Genomic DNA, 20,886 nt, shown 5'->3' on the forward strand with positions numbered 1-20,886 from the left:
GATTCCTCCTTCTTTGGTTTCAGTAAAGAAGTGATGAACAAGTTCCACCAAGCTGAACTTTTCCTCTTTCAGCACATTCAGCTCTCTGAAAGTGAATGGAAATATGAACTGGATGTCCTGGTTGGCTTTGTCTTCAGCCCAGTCCAGAGTGAACTTCTGTGTTAAGACTGTTTTCCCAATGCCAGCCACTCCATTTGTCAGCACTGTTCTGATTGGTTCATCTTTTCCAGGTGAATCTTTAAACATGTCTTCTTGTCCGACTCTGGTTTCTGGTCTATCTGATTTCCTGGATGCGGTTTCAATCTGTCGGACCTCATGTTCATCACTGATCTCTGCAGTCCCTCCCTCTGTGATGTAGAGCTTTGTGTAGATCTTATTCAGAAGGGTTGGGTTTCCTGCTTTAGCGATCCCCTCAAACACACACTGGAACTTCTTCTTCAACTTAGATTTAAGCCGAGGCTGACAACTTTGAAGAGCCTCTAAATAAATCATTAAAAATAGCAAGAAAAAAAACAGTCTGTTTATTTCTTTGTCTTCTTTTTTTGTTTTGCATTTTTACATATTTTTTCTTCAAATGTGCTTAGATCTCAAATTACAATACTGAAGAAATCTTATTAATTATAAGTGCACCATCCTGCTATTAAAGTGAAGAGAAATTGTTTCAGTTGCATTAGTACTAAACCAAAAAGCTTGGATGCTAGACATTGTTTACATTCTAATGTTTATTCATATTTCTTGTAGTTTTTTTCCACTTCAGGGTATCTGCCTGGAGGAGAGACAGCAGGTAGTATTTTGCCTGTTAACAGCATGATGAGGAAGTGGGAGAGAACCAAACAGCTGCTGACGTTGTTTATATTCAACAGTGAATGATTTAGTCTATCTTCTTGGACATAAGCAGATGGATATTAGCCATCACATAACAATCATATATTTACCAGCTTTCCCATTAACAAGTTTTAGGTCATTTTATTATATTATCAAATCTGTGTCTTTTAGTGATTGTACACAGGACAAGAGCATGGTGACGACTGATCACTTATACCAACATTTACCATCTTTGTGTTTGGTTTTAAACAGGCTTCTGTGATGAAGGACGGGCAAAGATATCACTTTGCAAATGTGAAGAGGTGCCTTTTTTTCAAATCTTTTCCTCTTTCTTTTTGATCAAGTGTGTACTTCCACTGACATTTTAACGAATGGTCTCAAAGAGTTACTTAAATTACTTTTCCTCTTGTTTGGATTGTTGTATTATTTGTGCTTCTTCAATCTTGATGTCATGAAAAATACATCTGGCTTCATTCACTGAGTGATGCTCAGCTTGAGATACAACAAATCATCACCAAACCAAAGAAGCTCCTGTTCTGTTATAATTTAAATAAATGGAACTTCTGCGCAGTCACACTAAAGGTTTTTAAACCTACATATGTAAAATAAAAAATTGGCTTTGTGGCTTGTGTAACCAATGGGAACATTTACAAACTAAACAGGTTTTCAACTCTGGACTTCTCCAAATTTTGTCACAAAAAATCCCACTGAACTTTCATGCTGTCTTTCAACTGCTACCTACACTGTTTAAAATAAACATCTGAGGGGAATTCAATATTTCACATTAAATTCCTGCCATAAACTCAAAAAGAGATTATGCACACTGTGACTCATAGAAGACTGGAATATTTTTCCTTCATGGGTTTCTGAAGCACTCAAGAAGTCACACAAGTGACACTACTTTTTTTTTAAAGCAATTCATTTTTCACGTTTTTAACAACTAAATAAGATTACTGTTCACATAAATAGAGGTAAGAAAAATCTATGTTAAAAAAATCATTCTGAGCAGTCTATTTTAAGTTAAACGCTTATGTGATATAATTTCTCTCAAGTTAATACTTTAGTTTACTACTCTGTAAGTACAACACACTTAAAACCCTTGGTTAGTACAACAACATACTTCTTATTCCACCTCATTACTTTTCAGGGAGTTGTTTTCAGCATGTCTCTAAGAGATTTTTTTTATTCTCCAGTAGTTTGTAGTTTGTACATGTGATGATTGTGGTTAGAGTGGTCTTGCAGGCATGGATTCGGGGGTAATTGCAGGGTTTATTCTGCTACCAATACATCTTCTAATGATCTTCACTCTGTCATGGCCGTTTGGGAAAGGGTTTTTTTTTTTCCATGTGAGCAGCCCTTTAATAAATCCAAATGTATGTTGTGGAATGAAGTTCCCGCTTTCTGCTTTTCATTATATTAAATTCTGAGGTTTTAAACTTCACATCTCAACAAACTACAGAGAAAAGTGGACTCACCTTGTTGAGCAGATGGATCAGAGTATAAACGCAGCTGAGAGAAAAGGGAGAGATCTATAGTCTGAAGATGTCTGACCATGATCCTGCTGGCTTTGTCCCCTTTCTTCCTCACTGTATCAATGAAGCAACGTGCCTTATCTGCTCTGACTGGGTTCCCTTCCAGTATTGATTCTTTCTCCAATTCATTTAAGACACCGTCACTTACAAGGGCCTCAAGGAGCTGTTTAAGGATTTCTGTTGACACCCTCCAAACAAAAGCTGACCGCACCCTGGCAAGCTCCTCTTCTACAAGAAGAAGGAAGAGACATAAACATGTATCCCCCTCAAACATTGATGACAAGGAGATCATTTTGAGTGAAGTTGCTTGCTTTTCCAAGCCCCTTAGACTGACAGTTGTTATGAAAATGTGCCAAAGAAAGATTAAGACATGTTGCAACAGATTTGAATTCGTGACCATTTTTAAAGACAGTATATAGATAACTATGTGCAAGTGCTCTGACAAATTTTTCCCAATAAGTGTTACAAAACGGCAAAGGATTGTACCTTCTCTCTTTACATCCATACAGCTCATCAGACAAACCATTGATCTCCTACCTGCCGTGGAAGCTGCTTTAGTTGGTGATTCTTCTACAGGTTCTTTCATCATCTTTCTATGAAAACATGAGAAGATGATTTTAACAGAAGAAACTGTGAACATAGTCATGTGTCACATTATTTTATTGATATTAAGGTTTTAGTGTCTCAGCCACATACATCCAAAACTGACCTGTTTGAAATAAAACATCAATGACATGTGAATGTGGTGGTAATGATAATAAGGTAATAATGGTTGATTTTTTTCTACTTTTTCAGGTATTAGTTCAGTGTAATAATAAAAAATCTGACCTTATAAACCACAAATGCATCCTTATCCTCATCCTTAACTTATACTGTCAGTCTTCAGTTTTATACCCAAACTGGGTATGGGAGTGTGATCCCCCTACAGTAATATATATATATATATATATATATAAAAAAAAAAAAAACACCCAGCACGCCCCTGCGGGCGGTTTATCCTTCAAGCTCGGGTCCTCTACCAGAGGCCTGGGAGCTTGAGGGTCCTGCGCAGTATCTTAGCTGTTCCCAGGACTGCGCTCTTCTGGACAGAGATCTCCGATGTTATTCCCGGGATCTGCTGGAGCCACTCGCCTAGCTTGGGAGTCACTGCACCTAGTGCTCCGATTACCACGGGGACCACCGTTACCTTCACCCTCCACATCCTCTCGAGCTCTTCTCTGAGCCCTTGGTATTTCTCCAGCTTCTCGTGTTCCTTCTTCCTGATATTGCTGTCATTCGGAACCGCTACATCGATCACTACGGCCGTCTTCTTCTGTTTGTCTACCACCACTATGTCCGGTTGGTTAGCCACCACCATTTTGTCCGTCTGTATCTGGAAGTCCCACAGGATCTTAGCTCGGTCATTCTCCACCACCCTTGGGGGCATCTCCCATTTTGACCTCGGGACTTCCAGGTTATACTCGGCACAGATGTTCCTGTACACTATGCCGGCCACTTGGTTATGGCGTTCCATGTATGCCTTGCCTGCTAGCATCTTGCACCCTGCTGTTATGTGCTGGATTGTCTCTGGGGCATCTTTACACAGCCTGCACCTGGGGTCTTGCCTGGTGTGATAGACCCCAGCCTCTATGGATCTTGTGCTCAGAGCTTGTTCTTGTGCTGCCATGATTAGTGCCTCTGTGCTGTCTTTCAGTCCATATATATATATATATATATATATGAAAAATATATATATTCTTATATGAAAAATTAAGAATATTTAGCCAAAAGTTTATTAACTTTGCTGCAATTCTGAAAAGGCATCAGCATGGTGACCAGTGTTGGTCAAGTTACTTGAAAAAAGTAATCAGCAGAGATGGGCAGTAACGCGTTACTCGTAACGCATAATCCATCATACAAAATGTAATCAAATGGAAAAGTCCCTTTTTAAAACTTGTTTTATTAGTTTTAACCTTTTAACTTTATGCATCAAGCAAAAATTTAATTCTATGCAACATTCTCTGACTGGAAGAAATTTGTTTAACATTTAAACTTATTTTCTGCACATTCCAGCACATAAAATATATATTTTTTGTGTGTTTACACTCACTCTTTCAAATAGATGCAAGTAAAACACAGCAGAAAATAAATAACATCAAAGACTAGTGGTCCTGTTGCTCTATTTTCACCTGTAAAGCAGGAGTGGCGTAGGCGTAGGTTTACCCTGGCACAGCTGTGCCGCAGCAGTCAGTTGAAGAATCCGCAAGTTTCTCTGTGAGTTTCCCTTTACGTGGTAGCGCACTCCCGGTGCTTGCTTGAAAGTTTAGGGTTTTTTTTTTCACGGTTAAAAGAAGTTTTCTTCCCACGCACAACGGACACTAATGTTTTTGTCACTTTTTGTGGAATCAAAGTAAGGTCAGTACTTCCAAGCTTTAAACGCTGCACGCTCATACTCTCTCCCACCATCGATATATGATCCATTGTTGATCTGCACACAGCTGTTGTCACGAACGTCGCACTCGCTTACGTCACTGTCATGAGACATTCTTGCTAAAAAAATCACGGTTTTAGTAACGCAGTAACGCAGCGTTCCTATGGGAAAGTAAAGGTAATCTAATTACCGTTTTTGCAATAGTAATCCCTTACTTTACTCGTTACTTGAAAAAAGTAATCAGAAACTGCCCGTCTCTGGCGGTGACATGCATTGTCCTTTAGTGCTGGAGCAGCAGGAACACCAGTTAATCTGAAATCTCTTTGTCTCTCTAAAACAAAGTGACAGCAGACTGAGTCAAAGAAAGAAATTTTATTTAAACACGAAGGATCAGCAGAGTTAACGTGTTGGAGAATTGGACGTTCCAGTTCATTCAAATGCAGCTGCAATCAGAGAAACAGATGCAGAGACAGAGAAACATCATGTGACTGAAAAAGAGTTCAGCCTTCTGGTTCAAACTCTGTACAGACACAAGAGACAGCAGCACCAAGTGATGATTTCAATGACCTTGTTCCTGTTAAACACAGTTACAGTTTTAACAGGATGTTTTACTGAAGTTGTTTGAAAACACATGTTTGGTATTATTGCTGTCACGGCCCGTGGCTCGGCATCCAGAGAGCCGTGGGAGGCTGCGGTGGCCACACCCTCGGGCTGTGCCGCCTCCAAACCACATGCGTCTCATCTGAGGCAATCACCAGAGGACTACTTCAGCCAGCTCTGACGGCTTCTCCTCGCCAGTCCGTAAGTCTCCTCCCAGTGTGACCAGCATTCGGCGTGGAAGCCTGTGGCCTGCCTGTCCTCTTGCCTGACTGCCTCCCTCCCTAGGATTCCCTTCACTGGCACCTCTCCTGTCCAAGCTCCACGGTCCTGCTCTACCTGTAAGCCTCGGCAACTTATGAAGTCTAGCTGTTCATTTCTTGGGAACCTGCATGCTGTTAACTGTGTCTCCCCTTTCTGTTGCAGTTTCCCCACGGTCCCGATTACGGCACTCCTGGGCTCCACACTCCTTGTTTCCCCCCGTGGCATGAGCCTTAGTTTTTCGTTTCCTTAGCTTTGTTAAAAGATTCCTCAGTTAAATAAAACTTGTACATAGTTCTGAGCTGCGGTTACCTGAACACTCCGTGTTCTGTGACAATTACTATTACCTGGTTAGTACTTTTTTTCTGTGTTGTATGTTGTAGTACAATCTGAACTTTTATTTGGGTCCAAAAATGTTGGACAGAAAGCAGAATCTCATCTAAACCAGATGTGCAAACCCACAGAGCCGAGAGCAAAGGTGTCTCTGCACATCTGCCTGTGTTAGAAGAGGAACTTGTTTCTCGTTTCATTAAGTTCATCAACTTCATGTTGTTACAGTCATGTGACTGTTAGTGGCTCAGAGAGCTGTGAAAAAAAATAGGAAGTGGGGTGTCTAAGCGGTTGCTATGTTTCTGATGTCACACAGACTAGGATAAGGTGGAGTATAAACCAGAGAAACCTCAGGCTGTTCTCTTCTTCCTGCTCAGGTCAAAGGTCATCTATGTCAGCGGTCCCCAACCCCCCGGGCCTCGGACCGGTACCGGTCCATGAGTCGTTTGGTACTGGGCCGCGAGAGTTGAGGCTCAGGTGTGAAATGTATAGTTTTCAGGGTTTTTATTGGTTTTCAGCGTTATTTTGTTATCATTTTTAGCGTTTACTCGGTTTTCCTGGGTCTTTTCACGTGTGTTATGAATAAATTTTCTTTTTTCGGTACCAGTACTAGTTTTATTTTGTTGTATTTATCCGCGACACCTTAAAGGCCGGTCCATGAAAATATTGTCTGGCATAAACCGGTCCGTGGCGCAAAAAAGGTTGGGGACCGCTGATCTATGTGATAGATTTGATGTTTTAATTTCTAATCTTTCAAATATTTGTTTTGCTGGAACTTTTGCTTGAGTGGATGAAAACTGAAGTGGGTTCCTTCTGACCTCCTGAAAAGACGTCTTTTCTTCTCTTTGTGTTCTGGTACTTTCTCAGCTCCAGGGGAACTTCTAGGGGGAGAGGTGAAGGTGTCCCTGTGTCTCTAACATCCCTCTCAGTGTTGGGATGGTGAATGAAGGAGTTTTGGTGCAGTTCCAGCAGAGACACTAAAATGCAGCAGTGATTGTGTCTAATCAGACAAACATGAAGTAAATGCACTGAAGCTGCTGTCAGTCTGAGTATAATCAAATGTCTGATTGAATGTACATCAAGCACCATAGATAACGTATTGGAATGTGTTACTATTGAAATCCATGTTGAAAAAGCTAGCAATATAATTATAAGTTGCATCTATAGGTCACCAGGGTCATGCCTTGACACATTCAATGAAAAACTTTCTGCTATGTTTAGCAACCTAAATGATAAAAAAAGCACAAATAATTTGTGGTGATTTTAATATAAATTTGCTAAACCCAAATAGACATCAGAAAACAACAGATTTCATCAATACAATGTATAGTAACTGCCTTTTCACTGTAATTATAAAACCAAGTAGAATATGAATTGATACAGCTACATTGATAGATATTATATATTTACAAATAAAATTGACTATGAAATAGTAGGTGGACTTCCTATAACTGATATAAGCGGTCATCTTCCTGTTTTGGCAATTTTTCAAAATTATTTTGGGATCAAAACTAAATAAAAGCATCAAACATTTGACATGATACGACATAGAACAACAAGAGCCATTGCTGCCCTCCAGGTGGACTTAAAGGAACACAATTGGAATGAGGTTTTTGCAAATGAAGATTCAAATAGTGCATATGATGCATTCTTATCAACTATAATTTCACTATATGAAAAACATTGTCCTTTAATGAAAATCACAAAAAAGCATCACAGATCAAATAAGCCATGGATCACAAAGGGGGTAGAAGATGCATGTAAAAAGAAAAATAATCTATATAAGAGATTATATATAACAAATTATTGGAGCAAAGTAGAAGTAACACACAAGAAACATGGAGGTTATAAAATAGTATATTCAAATAGGGCTCAAAAAATAAGAATTATCCAGACAATTTAAAAAAAGATAAAGATAGTGTGCTTGATAAAACTAAAGACATTTCAAATGAATTTAATGATTTCTTTGTAAATGTTGGCTATAATTTAGCAAAAGAAATTCCAGAGTCAAGAAAAAATAACGACCTAAATAAACATTTTACTCAGAATTTGTCCTCCATGTTTATTGGTCCTGTAACTCATAGAGAAATAATGAACATTGTGAAAACATTTAAAAATAAAAAGTCCACTGACTGTTTTGGTATTGACATGATATTAATTAAAAGTATTATAGAATATATAGTGCGACCTTTCACATACATTTGTAATCTGTCCTTTTGAACTGGTATGTTTCCCTCAAAAATGAAAATAGCAAAAATTATTCCAATCCATAAAATTGGAGAGAGATGTCAATTTACTAATTATAGGCCAATATCACTACTCCCACAGTTCTCAAAAATTTTAGAAAAGTTATTTGTTAATAGACTTGATAAATATATTGAGAAGCATAATCTCCTAAGTGATAACCACTATGGCTTTAGAGCAAAAAGGTCCACTTGGATGGCAGTGATGGAAGTTGTAGAAGGGATATCTACTGAAATAGATAATAAGGAATATACTGTTGGTGTTTTTATAGACTTAAAAAAGCTGTTTGGTACAATTGATCATTCTATATTAATGAATAAACTAGAGAGATATAGTATAAGAGGCATAGCATACAAGTGGATGAAAAGTTACCTGGATGACAGATATCAATATGTTGAAATCAATAATGTAAAATCTAATCAGTTGAAGGTAACTTGTGGCTTTCCTCAGGGCTCTGTGCTGGGCCCTGAAGTATCCATATCATATATAAATGACATATGTAGTGTTTCCAAATTGTTAAAATGTGTATTGGTTGCTGATGATACCACTCTGTATTGCTCTGGTAAAAACCTAGAACAGCTTCTGACTACAGTGGAAAAGGAGTTAAATATATTAAAAAAACTGGTTTGATATAAATAAGTTATCGTTAAATATAAACAAAACAAAATTTATTATTTTTGGCACTAGACAAATGAAAAATGAATCTAAAATCAGGGTTAATGGAATTGAAATTGAAAGCGTGTGCGAAAAAATAAATTTCTTGGAGTGATAATTGATGATAAGCTTAGCTGGAAGTCTCATATAAACCATGTGAAAACAAAAGTTGCTATTCTCAACAAAACAAAGCATGTCCTGAACAAGAAATCATTATACACACTTTATTGCTCTCTATTTTATGATTTAGTTGAATATAAAATGGCACAGATACTGTATAAAGCACAAAATAACTTGCTTTGCCGCAGTACTCAGAAGCTGTTTAAAGTCAGAGAGAGTCAATATGACTTAATGGGAACAGAATTCTTTAAAAAAAAAAAAAAAAAAACAAGATAAGGACAAACATAAAGCACAGATGTGTTTCTGTTAGAGGAGTTAACTTGTAAAATAGTTATGAAAGTGATTTAAAAAGGTGTAGTTCATTTTCCTTGTTTGAAAGCATGTTTAAAAATAGAGTATTAGAAAAATAATATATAAATCAAGAATGAAAAGAGCAAAAATAATAATAGTGAAACTCTTGGTTGTTTTGCTTCGATTATTTTAATGAAATTTAATTTAATGTAGTTACTAATCTAAGGTGCAAAGTTTTTTTGTTTTGTTTTGTTTTTTGTTTGTTTGTTTGCTTTGTTTTGTTTTATTCTTTGCTTTGAGCCCTACATGAGCTGCATGCTAAAAGATCTTTTGTTAAAAGTGTTGGTGTAAAGCATATGCTTCAGCCAATACCTTTTGATTAGCCTTGTCTTATGCTTTCTTGCTTTGTGGTAATCTTTATTTTGTATTCACTGAGATATTTGAATGTTAATCAATAAATCAATCAATAAAAATAATGACAGTGTTACTGTTACAGTTACAGTTTTAACAGGATGTTTTTTGTATTTGATTTATTGCTCTGTAAAGGCTGAATCCTCTGAAATTAGCAGGCAAGACAAAGACTGATGGTCAGAGCTTTCACACTGATATTAAAGTAGCATATCAGAAAAGGTTCCACCTTAACAGCTACAGGCAGCTGCCGTTTACATGTTATAGAAGAAAAACTGAACTGAACATACCTGTCCTTGATATTAGAATAATCCATCAGTCTATTTTAGTGCTTCTGCTCTGTTACACTGTGTTACATTGTTTCTACAAATTACATTTCCTGTGTGTTGAATTAAAATCAAATTAAAAGCACAAATCACAGTGTCAATTCTTAAATAGATTTTAATTGCAGAACATCAGGAGCAGGAAGTGTGTTTTTTTGCTGTGAAGACAAACCAAGTGTAAATGTGTGTGTTGGTGAGCTCACAGGCAGTATGTTCCTCATTTCTCTCAGTGGCCTCAGAAATGCTTACTCTGCTGTACATCACTTATTTTCAAATAATAACGTAGTTAAACGACTTTCATAGTAAATATGGATTCACAAAGAGATAAAATGACATCATGAGAGAGTTTTTACCATAATGTCCATCAAAAAGACGATAAGGAGAAAGTGTGAGGAGACCTCTGGGTTGAAGTGAGTGCATCAGTGAAAAAGGTGAAATACTCAAACAAAGCAGAAGAACTTAATGCTTTATTGACCAATGGCCAGCCGACGGGCCCATTTCACAAGCAGTCTTTAAACGACTGTAACTCTTCATTTATGCTAGAGAAAGCTAGGTTTCGAAAAGAAGAGAAGCTGCGCTTTACGGGGATATTTTGCGTATTACGGTAGCACAAAGCATTCACAAGCTACAGCTGTCTGAACACAGAAATGTTCTGTTCTTTTGTATACTTCATCTGTTTGTATGTTGTACACTCATTGTGTGTTCAATAAAGTTCACTAAAAAAAATCTAAACACAGAAGGAAAACTCAACTCCGCCTAGATTTTACCATGTGTGCTTCGCACTACCGTAACTCATTGACCATTTGAGCTAGGGGAAAAAATTCACATGGTTACTGAAAGAAGAGAGACTGAGTTTTACGGGGATATTTAGTGTATTACGGTAGCACAAAGCGTTCACAAGCTACAGCTGACTGGAAAAAGAAAAGTGAACACCGCTTAGTGGTGCGCTTAATGTGCGCTTCGCACTAATGTAACTCTTCGACTATTTGGGTTAGAGGGACATTTCAAACGGTTACTGAAAGACGACAAGATGGGCTTTACGAAACGTTATGGTGCATCATTAGAAAACAAGAACAATGACGGTCAATAAAGGAGAGCAGAGAAGAAATGTGCTGAAGGAACTTTCAGTGCTTTAAGTTACAGAAGCACAAGCTGCCTCTAATGTCTGAGAGAAAAGATGAATTCAAACCTGCTGCTGGTCTGGTTCCACTCTGCCTTGTTGGTCCAGCTGTGAGTCCGGCAGATCTGTGCTGTTTGTGCTAAAGACGGTCGTCTGACACGGAGATCAGCAAAGAGAAGCGAAACAGGAAGAGCAGGAAGGGAGGTGCTTGTGGGGAACCAGGGATTAAGCAATATCAGAAATTCTCAAGTTTGCAATTTAGAAACATGTAAAAATGTTTGTTGGAGGCTTTCTGTCCTGTTACTGAGCGAAGCATTAAAATTATGTTTCTATTGTAGTTTCTGTTGTAGTGACACTTTAAACTGGTTTGACTACAGATCAAAGAAACACTCAGTGTGTTAGTGAAAGTTGTTTTTAGCTGACCTTGAGGTTAAGGTTACTTTGTTTATACCCATAGGTAAATTTGCTTTGCAGAAAAATGATAGCATTTGGCATCCCTTCACGAACACACATTCCTAGTTAAAACCTCACAAAAAACACATATATAGTACTTGAACAATATGAATCAAATAAAAAACATATCTTACTTAGTTCAGTGACAGCAACAGGGGCAAAGCTGTTTTTATAATACTTTGTTCTACATCTTGGAAATAGAAACCTCCCTCCTGGGGAAAGAAGCTGAAATTCACCCCGTACAGGATGGGAACCATTTTTAAGAATTGATTAAGCCATCTGTTGTATCTGTGTAGAGTACAGGGAGGCTAAACAGGACTGTGACTCACCTATCAGGCGACTGGACCATCTCACTATCTGATTCAGTGAGTTTTTCTCTGTGACAGAGGTCTGACCAAATCATGCTACCAAACAAAAAGATAAAACAGACTCAATAAAAGAACGATAAAACAAAGTTACAATTTTTCAGTCAATGTGGAAATGAGCAACTTTCCTGAGGCAGTAAAGGCGCTGGTGACCCTTTTTACAGGCCGATTTGCAATTCTCATCAAAGTTCAGTTTTTCATTGATTACAGTCCCAAGATATTTATATGACTGCACTTGCTCTATTTTCTGTCGAAAAGAGCCCATCACAGCACAAAAATTAGCTTTAGTAAAGGTGTTAGGTTTTGTATTGTTGATTGTCATTTATGCTTATAAATATTTAACCATATATGCTTAGAGGTGTATAATCATTTGTAGATTGAAAGAATGTCTCATCCTAGGAGGTCTGTAACAACTCTGTGTAGCATGAAGAGGGGAGTGCGTTCACTCCTCTTACAGAGTGTTCTGGCATAGATCACACCTCCTAGGAGAGGTCGTATCTTCTCTTGCTGATATATGGTTTAGCAAACACACGTATATTTCTTTAAGTATAAGAGCCTTTTGTTCAGAAGGAGCCCTAGACTCCTGGCACCAGCGTTTGGGGAGTCTTCACAGGGTCACATCTTGACCTCACACACACACACACACACACAAACACACACAAACACACACACACACAAACACACACACACACACACACATACACACACACATACACAGGCAATGTACTCTTTGTGTGTATGTAGACGTCATATGTTAATGAACCTATGCATATTCGTGTAACCTCAATAAAAGAACAGTGGTACGGGACAACGGACGAGAGCAACTGGGGTCAAGCGAAGGAACGGCATTTGTCCGGTTCTCTCCCGTGCACGAGAAACATGAAGAAGCTTGCCTACTTGTGTCTTGCTTTGCAGTGTAATTATATTGTCCTCAACGTTCCAGCGGATGGGTTCAAGCTACAAACCTATCAAAAGGTTACAAATGATCTTCGTATGGCCTCTGACAGTCGACTCATCTCTGTGCCTCTCCTGCTAGACCTGAGTGCAGCATTTGATACTGTCGACCCTAATATTCTATTAGAGCGATTAGAGCATTACATATTACAGGTACTGAGCTGCAGTGGTTTGTATCACATCTATCGCTCAGAATCCAATTTGTTTATGTAAATGGAGGTTAATTATGGAGTTCCACAGGGTTCAGCACTAGGGCCAATTCTGTTTACATTATGCATACTTCCCTTAGGCAGTATCATCAAAAGACACAACATACATTTTCACTGCTATGCAGATGACACCCAGCTTTATCTATCCATGAAGCAAGAAAACACACACCAATTAGTTAAACTGCAGGAATGTCTTAAAGACATAAAGACCTGGATGGCCTCTAACTTTCTGCTTCTTAATTCAGATAAAATTGAGGTTATTGTACTCAGCCCTGGAAATCTTAGAAATATGGTATCTAACCTTTTTTTTTACTTTCTTTTTTTTTATATATATATACTTTTTTTACTCTTGATGTCATGACCTTGGCCTTCAGTAACACTGTGAGGAACCTTGGAGTCATTTTTAACCAGGATAGCTCCTTCGATGCACATATTAAACAAATATTTAGGACTGCTTTGTTGCATTTGAACTATCCTGTCTCAGAGTGATGCTGAAAAACTAGTTCATACATTTATTACTTCTAGGCTGGACGACTGGAATTCATTATTATCAGGATGTCCTAAAAACTTTCCCCCTCAAAAACTCCCTGAAAAGTCTTCAATTAATCCAAAATGCTGCAGCAAGAGTACTGACAGGGACTAGAAAGAGAGAGCATATTTCTCCTGTTTTGGCTTCCCTTCATTGGCTTCCTGTTAAATCCAGAATTGAATTCAAAATCCTGCTCCTCACATACAAGGTCTTAAATAATCAGACCCCATCTTATCTTAATGACCTTGTAGTACCATATCACCCTATTAGAGCACTTCGCTCTCGCACTGCAGGCCTACTTGTTGTTCCCATTATTTAAAAGTAGAATGGGAGGGACAACCTGCAGTTTTCAGGCCCCTCTTCTGTGGAACCAGCTTCCAGTTTGGATTCGGGACACAGACACTATTTCTACTTTTAAAATTAGGCTTAATTAAAACTTTCCTTTTTGCTAAAGCATATAGTTAGGGCTGGATTAGGTGACCCCGAATCCTCCCTTAGTTACTGTATGCTGCAATAGACCTAGGCTGCCAGGGGATTCCCATGATGCATTGAGTTTTTCTTCTTCTGTCACCTTTCTCAATCACTATATGTTAATAGACCTCTCTACACTGAACCGCACTTGTTATTAATGCCTGGCTCTTTTCCACTGCATGTCTTTTATCCTGTCTTCCGTCTCTCACCCCAACTGGTCGCAGCAGATGATCGCCCCTCCCTGTGCCTGGTTCTGCCGGAGGTTTCTTCATGTTAAAACTCAGTTTTTCCTTCCCACGTTCGCCAAAGTGCTTGCTCATAGGGGGTCATATGATTGTTGGGTTTTTCTCTGCATGTATTATTGTAGGTGCGACTGCTGTTTTGATGTGTCGCTATATAAATAAAATTGAATTTAAGTGAATAAATATTTGCGAACAATTAGAAAAGGTAGATTTAAAAACACTTTGTGTCATGTGTGTTAATTAAATTGAAACCATGCAATTCATCTTCTCGGCAGGAGAGGGCAAAAAATCACCACTGATGAAGTGTTCAAGGAGATGTTAGTGACAGTCGATGTTTCTTTGATTGGATTAGTTTTTAAAAGCAGTTGATTTTATAAAATGACAGAAACAGGAGAGACGCTTAATGTCTTGAATATTTTATACACTGAGTACTATTGGATGTCCGCTTATTTAAGAATTATGGGAAAATCACATTAAGAAAGAGAAATCAAACATTTGTATTAATTTTAATGAGCTCAGACCTATTAAAAATGCGGAGGAGCTGGTTGTGAACTGAGATTCAGAGAAACACAACATACTGATATTGACTGAAGCTTTGAGTGGAAAAAAAAAACGTGGATCCTGGCATAATCATAGTTCCATCTTTAAAGGACTGAAGAGGAAGAAGTTTACAAGAAATCATTTAGAAACGTCATCAACTCATTGAATCCATGAATCATGGCTCAAGAGTTGGGAGTTCGCCTTGTAATCGGAAGGTTGCCGGTTCGAGCCCCGGCTTGGACAGTCTCGGTCGTTGTGTCCTTGGACAAGACACTTCACCCATTGCCTACTGGTGGTGGTCAGAGGGCCCATCACACGACACAGGGAACAGTTTTGCCTTTCACCGCTCCCGCTCCCATCACCCCCGCCCTGCCCGTGGGCGGTTTCGGTTCCTCCCCTTCGGTGTTCTTCCTCCTTTCTAACAGACTTGGAGCTTGGATGCCTACTCGTGTGCGTGCGGGTTTTGACGTCACTGACCCCTGCTTCTCACTTCATGCCTTTCAAGAGCCGCGTTTTCCCCCTCAGCAAGCGCTGGAACTCGCTAGTATTTTTCCTATAGGCTATCAATGTATTTTGTGACGCTAATATTTCTGTTCTCGCTGCTGTGCCTTTTTGTTTTTTTGATTTATTCCATACACTGGTGCCTTCCCCGTGTCCCAGTGTGGTGCTTTGTCGTCGCTCGGGCCGTTTGCCTGTCTTCTTGCATTTACTTTCGGTTATTTTTTACTGATAGTGCCGCTGAGTTTAGTTCGTTTCACTGCTTCTGGCCTATCAGTCTGGGGCCGTGCAAGTTCCTACCTCCTTTCTTGGTCATGTTTGCAATACGACACTTGTTGTGAGAGGCATGCCGCTGTATCTGATTGTATCTAGCTTTTCCAGTGTCGCACGCCCTATGAGGTTGTGAGTGAGCCTTACACCTCGCGATGAGCATGCTCAGCGAACTGATCAGCGTCTGCTGTCTGTTGTTGATCGTGTAAGTTTTGCGTGCGTTGGATGTGTCTGGTTGTCCCGTTGTTGGTGAATTGTTGGGGTCCGGTGGATGGTGTGTTGTCGATCTCTGGTTCTGCTTGTGGCCGAATTCGTCGCGGTTGTGTGTTTTTTTGTTGACTTCTTTACCTTTTGTTATGCACCTGTGCATGGCTCTAGTAACACAACACGTCCCCAGCACTATTTCTTTTACCTTCCAGGCTCTTTGCTCCTCCGGTCTGCCTTTTTCCTCCCTCATATCTGTCCCTGTCTTTTTTGTTATCAGCAACCCTGCTCCCCTGCTGCCATCTAAGCTGTGAGCGCTTTTTGCCGATAAGACATTCCTGCTACTTGTATCTTTTGTTGTGTTAAATGCATGGAGATTTTAGATTGCAAGCTTCCACATTCTATCTGTGGGGCCGCCACCTGCTCTGCTTTGGACGCGCTTCCCCCCTGCACATCTTTGCTGTCAATCATTCCTTTGGGTGCCACAGCCACTGTTCATAATATGTTATTATTTAAACCATGCTTAATTTCGTGGATTCACTTAGATTTCTGATCTGTCAAGTACCGTCATAGTGTTATTACTGACTCGCTTCGGCAGTGTGTCACAGAAAGGATAAAAAGCTTGAGAAATATTCATGGACATGGACCTCCTGCAGTATATCCTGCGCGTGCATGACAATTTCGTGTTTCTCCTTTGTACTCACAAAAGACTGACTCTACTCTTTATGGACGTGTCCTAGAGTGAGACAATTGCGTTCGCTCAACCCAAGTTGTCCCCTTCTGTAGTAATCCGTGTTGTTTTGCTCTGCGCCAGGGCTCAAGCTGTCGTTTTCCTCTCGCTCTTGTAACCTCTACTCTCGCCTCTCGGTCTGTTCATGCCACTCGTTTATTCCTGTCTTTTCTTCTCTTGGTTCCACTCTAAATGGTTTATGCCACGTACGGTTCCCTTTGTTTTTTGACGTGTGCTACGGGACCCGCCTACCCTTCCGCTCCAACACTGGAATTTAGGGCTTCTCACGAGGATGTTTCCGCTGCTGCATACGCTCATATTTCTGTGTATCGTGTACGTGAACTTTTCTCTCACCCGTTCGCCTTACAGCGATATTTCTTTTCTTTTTTATGTATGGTGCGCACGTCCTGTCGGGGACCCCCCACCACGGGCCGCCGATTAAGCTTCCGAGACAACGGACAACAGTTTTCGCATGCGTGGTTTTCTGGCATCGGTTTGGGTGGGGTGGGTTGAGGGTTGAGGGGCTAGACTTTCTAAAAAATGAGTAATGCTGTATCCGTTAGCTCATTTCCGGCTATCTTCCGCCTGCTTCTGGTGCTTGACGCCAAAATCTGTTGTGGCTTATTTGGTTTCGCCCCGATTGGGCCCTACGCGAATATGCTCTCCCCAGTTACTTGTTGAAATAAATAGCGATTATGCGGCGGTATTTTCCTGTTTGATATGTTCGGCCGGTGCTGCGTGTCTTCTTCTTTTTTGGTTTCCTCCGTTGGGGCTTGCCCCGCCCTTGGTGCATTGGTCGTCGCTATTGGTCTTCACTAGTCCCTGCCGGCTTCTCACCTCTGCTATTCCATGGGTAATCCCTCGCAACCACCGGTCCTTCAGTGTACCCGCGTTTTCTATTCGCGCCGTGCTATAGAGGCACTGAGTACATCCCCTCGCGTCTTGCGCCATTGGAGCGCCTTTCCAGGCCGCTCCCGCTGGCTTTTGAATGCTCTCGTGTCCGTTCATCTTTTGCCGTGTGTGCGCCGCTACCTACTCGTCACACCCGGCGGTCTCTCTGTCTGGTTCTGCTCTTCGACCCGCTCTGATTCGAGCAACTGTTCACATGGGAATCAGTTTGTGGATCGAAGCATGTATTCTTAAAAATGGCGACCTCTTCCGCTCCATTTATGCTGTTATCTAACGCAGCCGTAGCGTTTTGTGCCGTGGCTCCCCTCTACTGACATTAATTGTACAGTATTCTGTGTTGTTGTTCCGTGGGTCTTCTGGCTCCGTCTTTTTTTTGCAACGCCGCTTCCATAGGGCCGCGCATGGTGAGGTTGAATCCTTATATAAAAGAATACACGGCAAAGATATAGAGAGCAGTTATGAGCGCGCACGCGCGCTCTCTCTCTCGCACGCCTTCTCATGAGACTACAACGAGGAAGTCATGCCGCCCGCGTGAGTGCGGGCGGACGACGCCCGTACGCGCTTGTCACCCCCGCCCCGGCGCGTCGGGTCCTGCCCACTTGCATGTGGTCAACACTTCCCGCTATTGGTTGGATCTGGCAGTTTCTTATTGGTGCATCGATTCTCCGCTATTTGGCAGTGTCTGTGAGCCTGGGAGAGGCAGAAATATTATGGCATTGCCTGGAACACTGTTACGCCCTAGCTCCTAAGCATTGTCGCTTGCATCACGAGGCTTCATTAGGTTGGTGAGAATCTGCACTACCCTTAGGCGGACTTAATTGCTCCTTTATTTCTACTTGACGAGAACTCGCGCCACGTGCACGTCAGACGTATATAGCAGCCCACGGTTGGCGATCCAGCTCGCTATGTCCTCTCTAGGGTCTCCGCGTCTAGCTCGGCTCGCGTCACGACTCTGCTGATATAGATCATAGGACTCGACTTGGTTACACTGTTGGCGCTGTCTATTGTTCGCTTCTCTTTAGCTGCTCAATCGAGCCTCGCGCACTTTCCCACTCAACGTTTCACTTCTCATTCGTGATCCGCCACTGGTGTGGCAGCTCCCTGTCGCCCGGTGCCACTGTGGAGACACCCTGGACCCGAGGCCCCTGCACCGCTCTTTGCGCCGATCGCTCCTGCTCCTGCGCTCTACCAATCGCATCGCTGTGTCATAGACCTCGATCCGCATAGGACACTAAGAGCACTCGCTACTGACTCGCTACTGGTGTGTCTAACCACTCAGTTGGCGTTGCGCTGCGCGCTTCCTCTTGCGGAGCGACATACGCGCCTGGCGTGTTGAGCAGGCCGGCACGTTCTTTCTCTGTTGTTAATAGGGACACATGCCGCTACGGCTAGTCCGACTGAACAAGTTTCCACGAGATTCTGATCGCTGCTTCGCCCTCTTGCTGCTGCTGCTGTTGCCTGTCTCATCTTCTTTCTGTCTTCCCGCTTGGCTCATGCCGAGCGCCGTTAGGTTTTGCTTTGGTCAATTGGGTGTGGTGCCGGTGGCTCGTTTTGTGTCTTCGGGCGTCTTTGCCGCGGTTCCCAGCTTTGCACTGTCCCGCTCTTTCCCGCAGGCGACTCGGGTCGGGTGCGCAGGCGTTGTCTGCTCTGGTTGCCCGTGGTGGTGTTGGCCGTTCTTCTGAGATTCACTCGTATTCTTAGTTTCCTTGGTATCGGATGTAGTGCTTTCGTTGCTTTCAGCTGGTGTTGTTCGGTGAGAGTTCTAGAATCACTTTTAGTGGTTCTCCAGTGTGCGCACCGTTGATATGCGTCGTTCCAGTCGACTTACACTCGCTGTCGGCGTTTTCACCATTACTTCTCCTGTGCTTGCCTATCGCCCAGCGCGCACGCGTTTGTGGCGTCCCGGGCTGGCCCTGCGCGCTGCCACCTCTTTCCCCGCGTCTCCCAGATGCATTAGCTGTCAAGGGGTGTTTTCCGTGTACTGTGCACCCCGCCCCCTTAACCCTCGTATTTGCACTTTTTGACCTGGTACAATACCCTACGCTTCCTTCTTCTTCTTGTGTGGGTTTTTAGGGCTTGGTTGGGACATTCATTCGATTTTGCGTTTTCCCAATGCTCCTCTCACCTTCTGCCTTCTTTTCTATCATTTCCGGTCTGTTGGGCCCCCTTCCTTCATTGGATCGCATGTATCATCTTTTCCCCCCCGGGCGTCCTGGACCTGTTTTGGGGATAGTTTACGCCCTCTTCCAATTTGGCGCCTGGTCTCGGTGGCTCCTGCTCCGCTGGGAGGGTGGAGCTCGCGGGGGCCCTTTTTGCCCTTGATGCTACCTGAGCCCGCCGCGCGCGCTGCTGCCCAACCGCTTCGTGTCCCTGTCGCTACCATCGGGGTGCCTGTGTGGGGCTCATGCAGGCGGGCCTGCCTTTGTCTTGTTTTTCTGTCGCACGGCCACGCAGGTCGGCCGGTGCCCCCGTGCTTTCCCAGCGCGCCACGTTTTATCCTGATTAGTGTTGCTTGTGGTGGATTTCCCGTGCGCAATCTTCCTTGGCGGCTTTTGTTGGTCTTCGGCTTTTTCTGGAGCGGGGACATTTCACACCTTCTACCCTTGTGTTAACCTGTTTCCTCATTACTGCCCTCAGGTTTTGGCGCAACTCCATCTCCTTTTAACGGCTTCATCCTCTCGCGTGATCAATTGTAATCTGCCTAATGGATTCCTTGCATTAATGCAATACTTGCGCACGCAGCAGTTCCAGCAAATTTCTTGCATCTATGCTCTCATTCTTTACTTGAAGGTCTAAAACTCTTTGAAGAAAGTGTACGTTGTAGCTATTAAATTGCGTAATCTTAAAATAAAAATCTACCTTAGGAGTTGGCTGTGCTAGACCCACGATGGCCTGTCTTTCCGGTGTAGTGGCTACTGTGCTCATCTCCAAGTTGTGCGGCTCCAGCTGGGTGACAGTGGTGAAAAAAGGAGGACCGGGTAGTGAGGATCCGGGGAAATGTGCCGAGGAGCCATTCACCTCTTTGTGGCCCCGGAAATACAGAGCGACCTGTTTGCGAATTGTAGATGTCCGTGGCCCCCTCTCATGCTGAACGGCTGTGGAGCGGGACAGTAGGAAGGCAGTGTGAAAGAGAGCAAACTGCTTATTTATCAGGATCGTTAATTGCATTCTCCAGGAGCAATCCTGGGTTTATTTTATTGAACGAAAGCTGCTCCTTAAAGTGCAAATGTTCTGCGTGAAAGAAAAAAAATAATGAGCTTCTACCAGCGCTCCCAGGAGGTATAAATAAAATCTCCTTTAAAACAAGCGGGGAGCAGGTAATTATCAACTTCTTTTCAGCTTTGATTAACAGATTTTATACACTTTTTTTCTCCCCCGAATCCAATACTGTCCTACT

The 20,886-nt window shown here is 41.9% G+C and overlaps 1 protein-coding gene across 1 annotated transcript; it reads right to left on the minus strand.

The window, feature by feature from the left end:
- LOC102302136 (NACHT, LRR and PYD domains-containing protein 12) lies at positions 1-11,353 on the minus strand (the record flags this gene model as incomplete). The annotated part of the gene is made up of 5 exons (XM_042215832.1): positions 11,185-11,353; positions 2,895-2,950; positions 2,301-2,585; positions 39-479; positions 1-8 (listed from the first exon to the last, which is right to left on the minus strand). Coding segments are annotated over exons 2-5 (786 nt in total), but the record flags the coding sequence as incomplete, so codon positions are not given.
- Positions 11,354-20,886: the final 9,533 nt, after the last annotated feature.

The sequence above is a fragment of the Haplochromis burtoni genome, unplaced genomic scaffold (assembly GCF_018398535.1).
Source record: "Haplochromis burtoni strain Fernald_Lab_line unplaced genomic scaffold, NCSU_Asbu1 Contig_837, whole genome shotgun sequence".
Lineage (NCBI taxonomy): Eukaryota > Metazoa > Chordata > Actinopteri > Cichliformes > Cichlidae > Haplochromis > Haplochromis burtoni.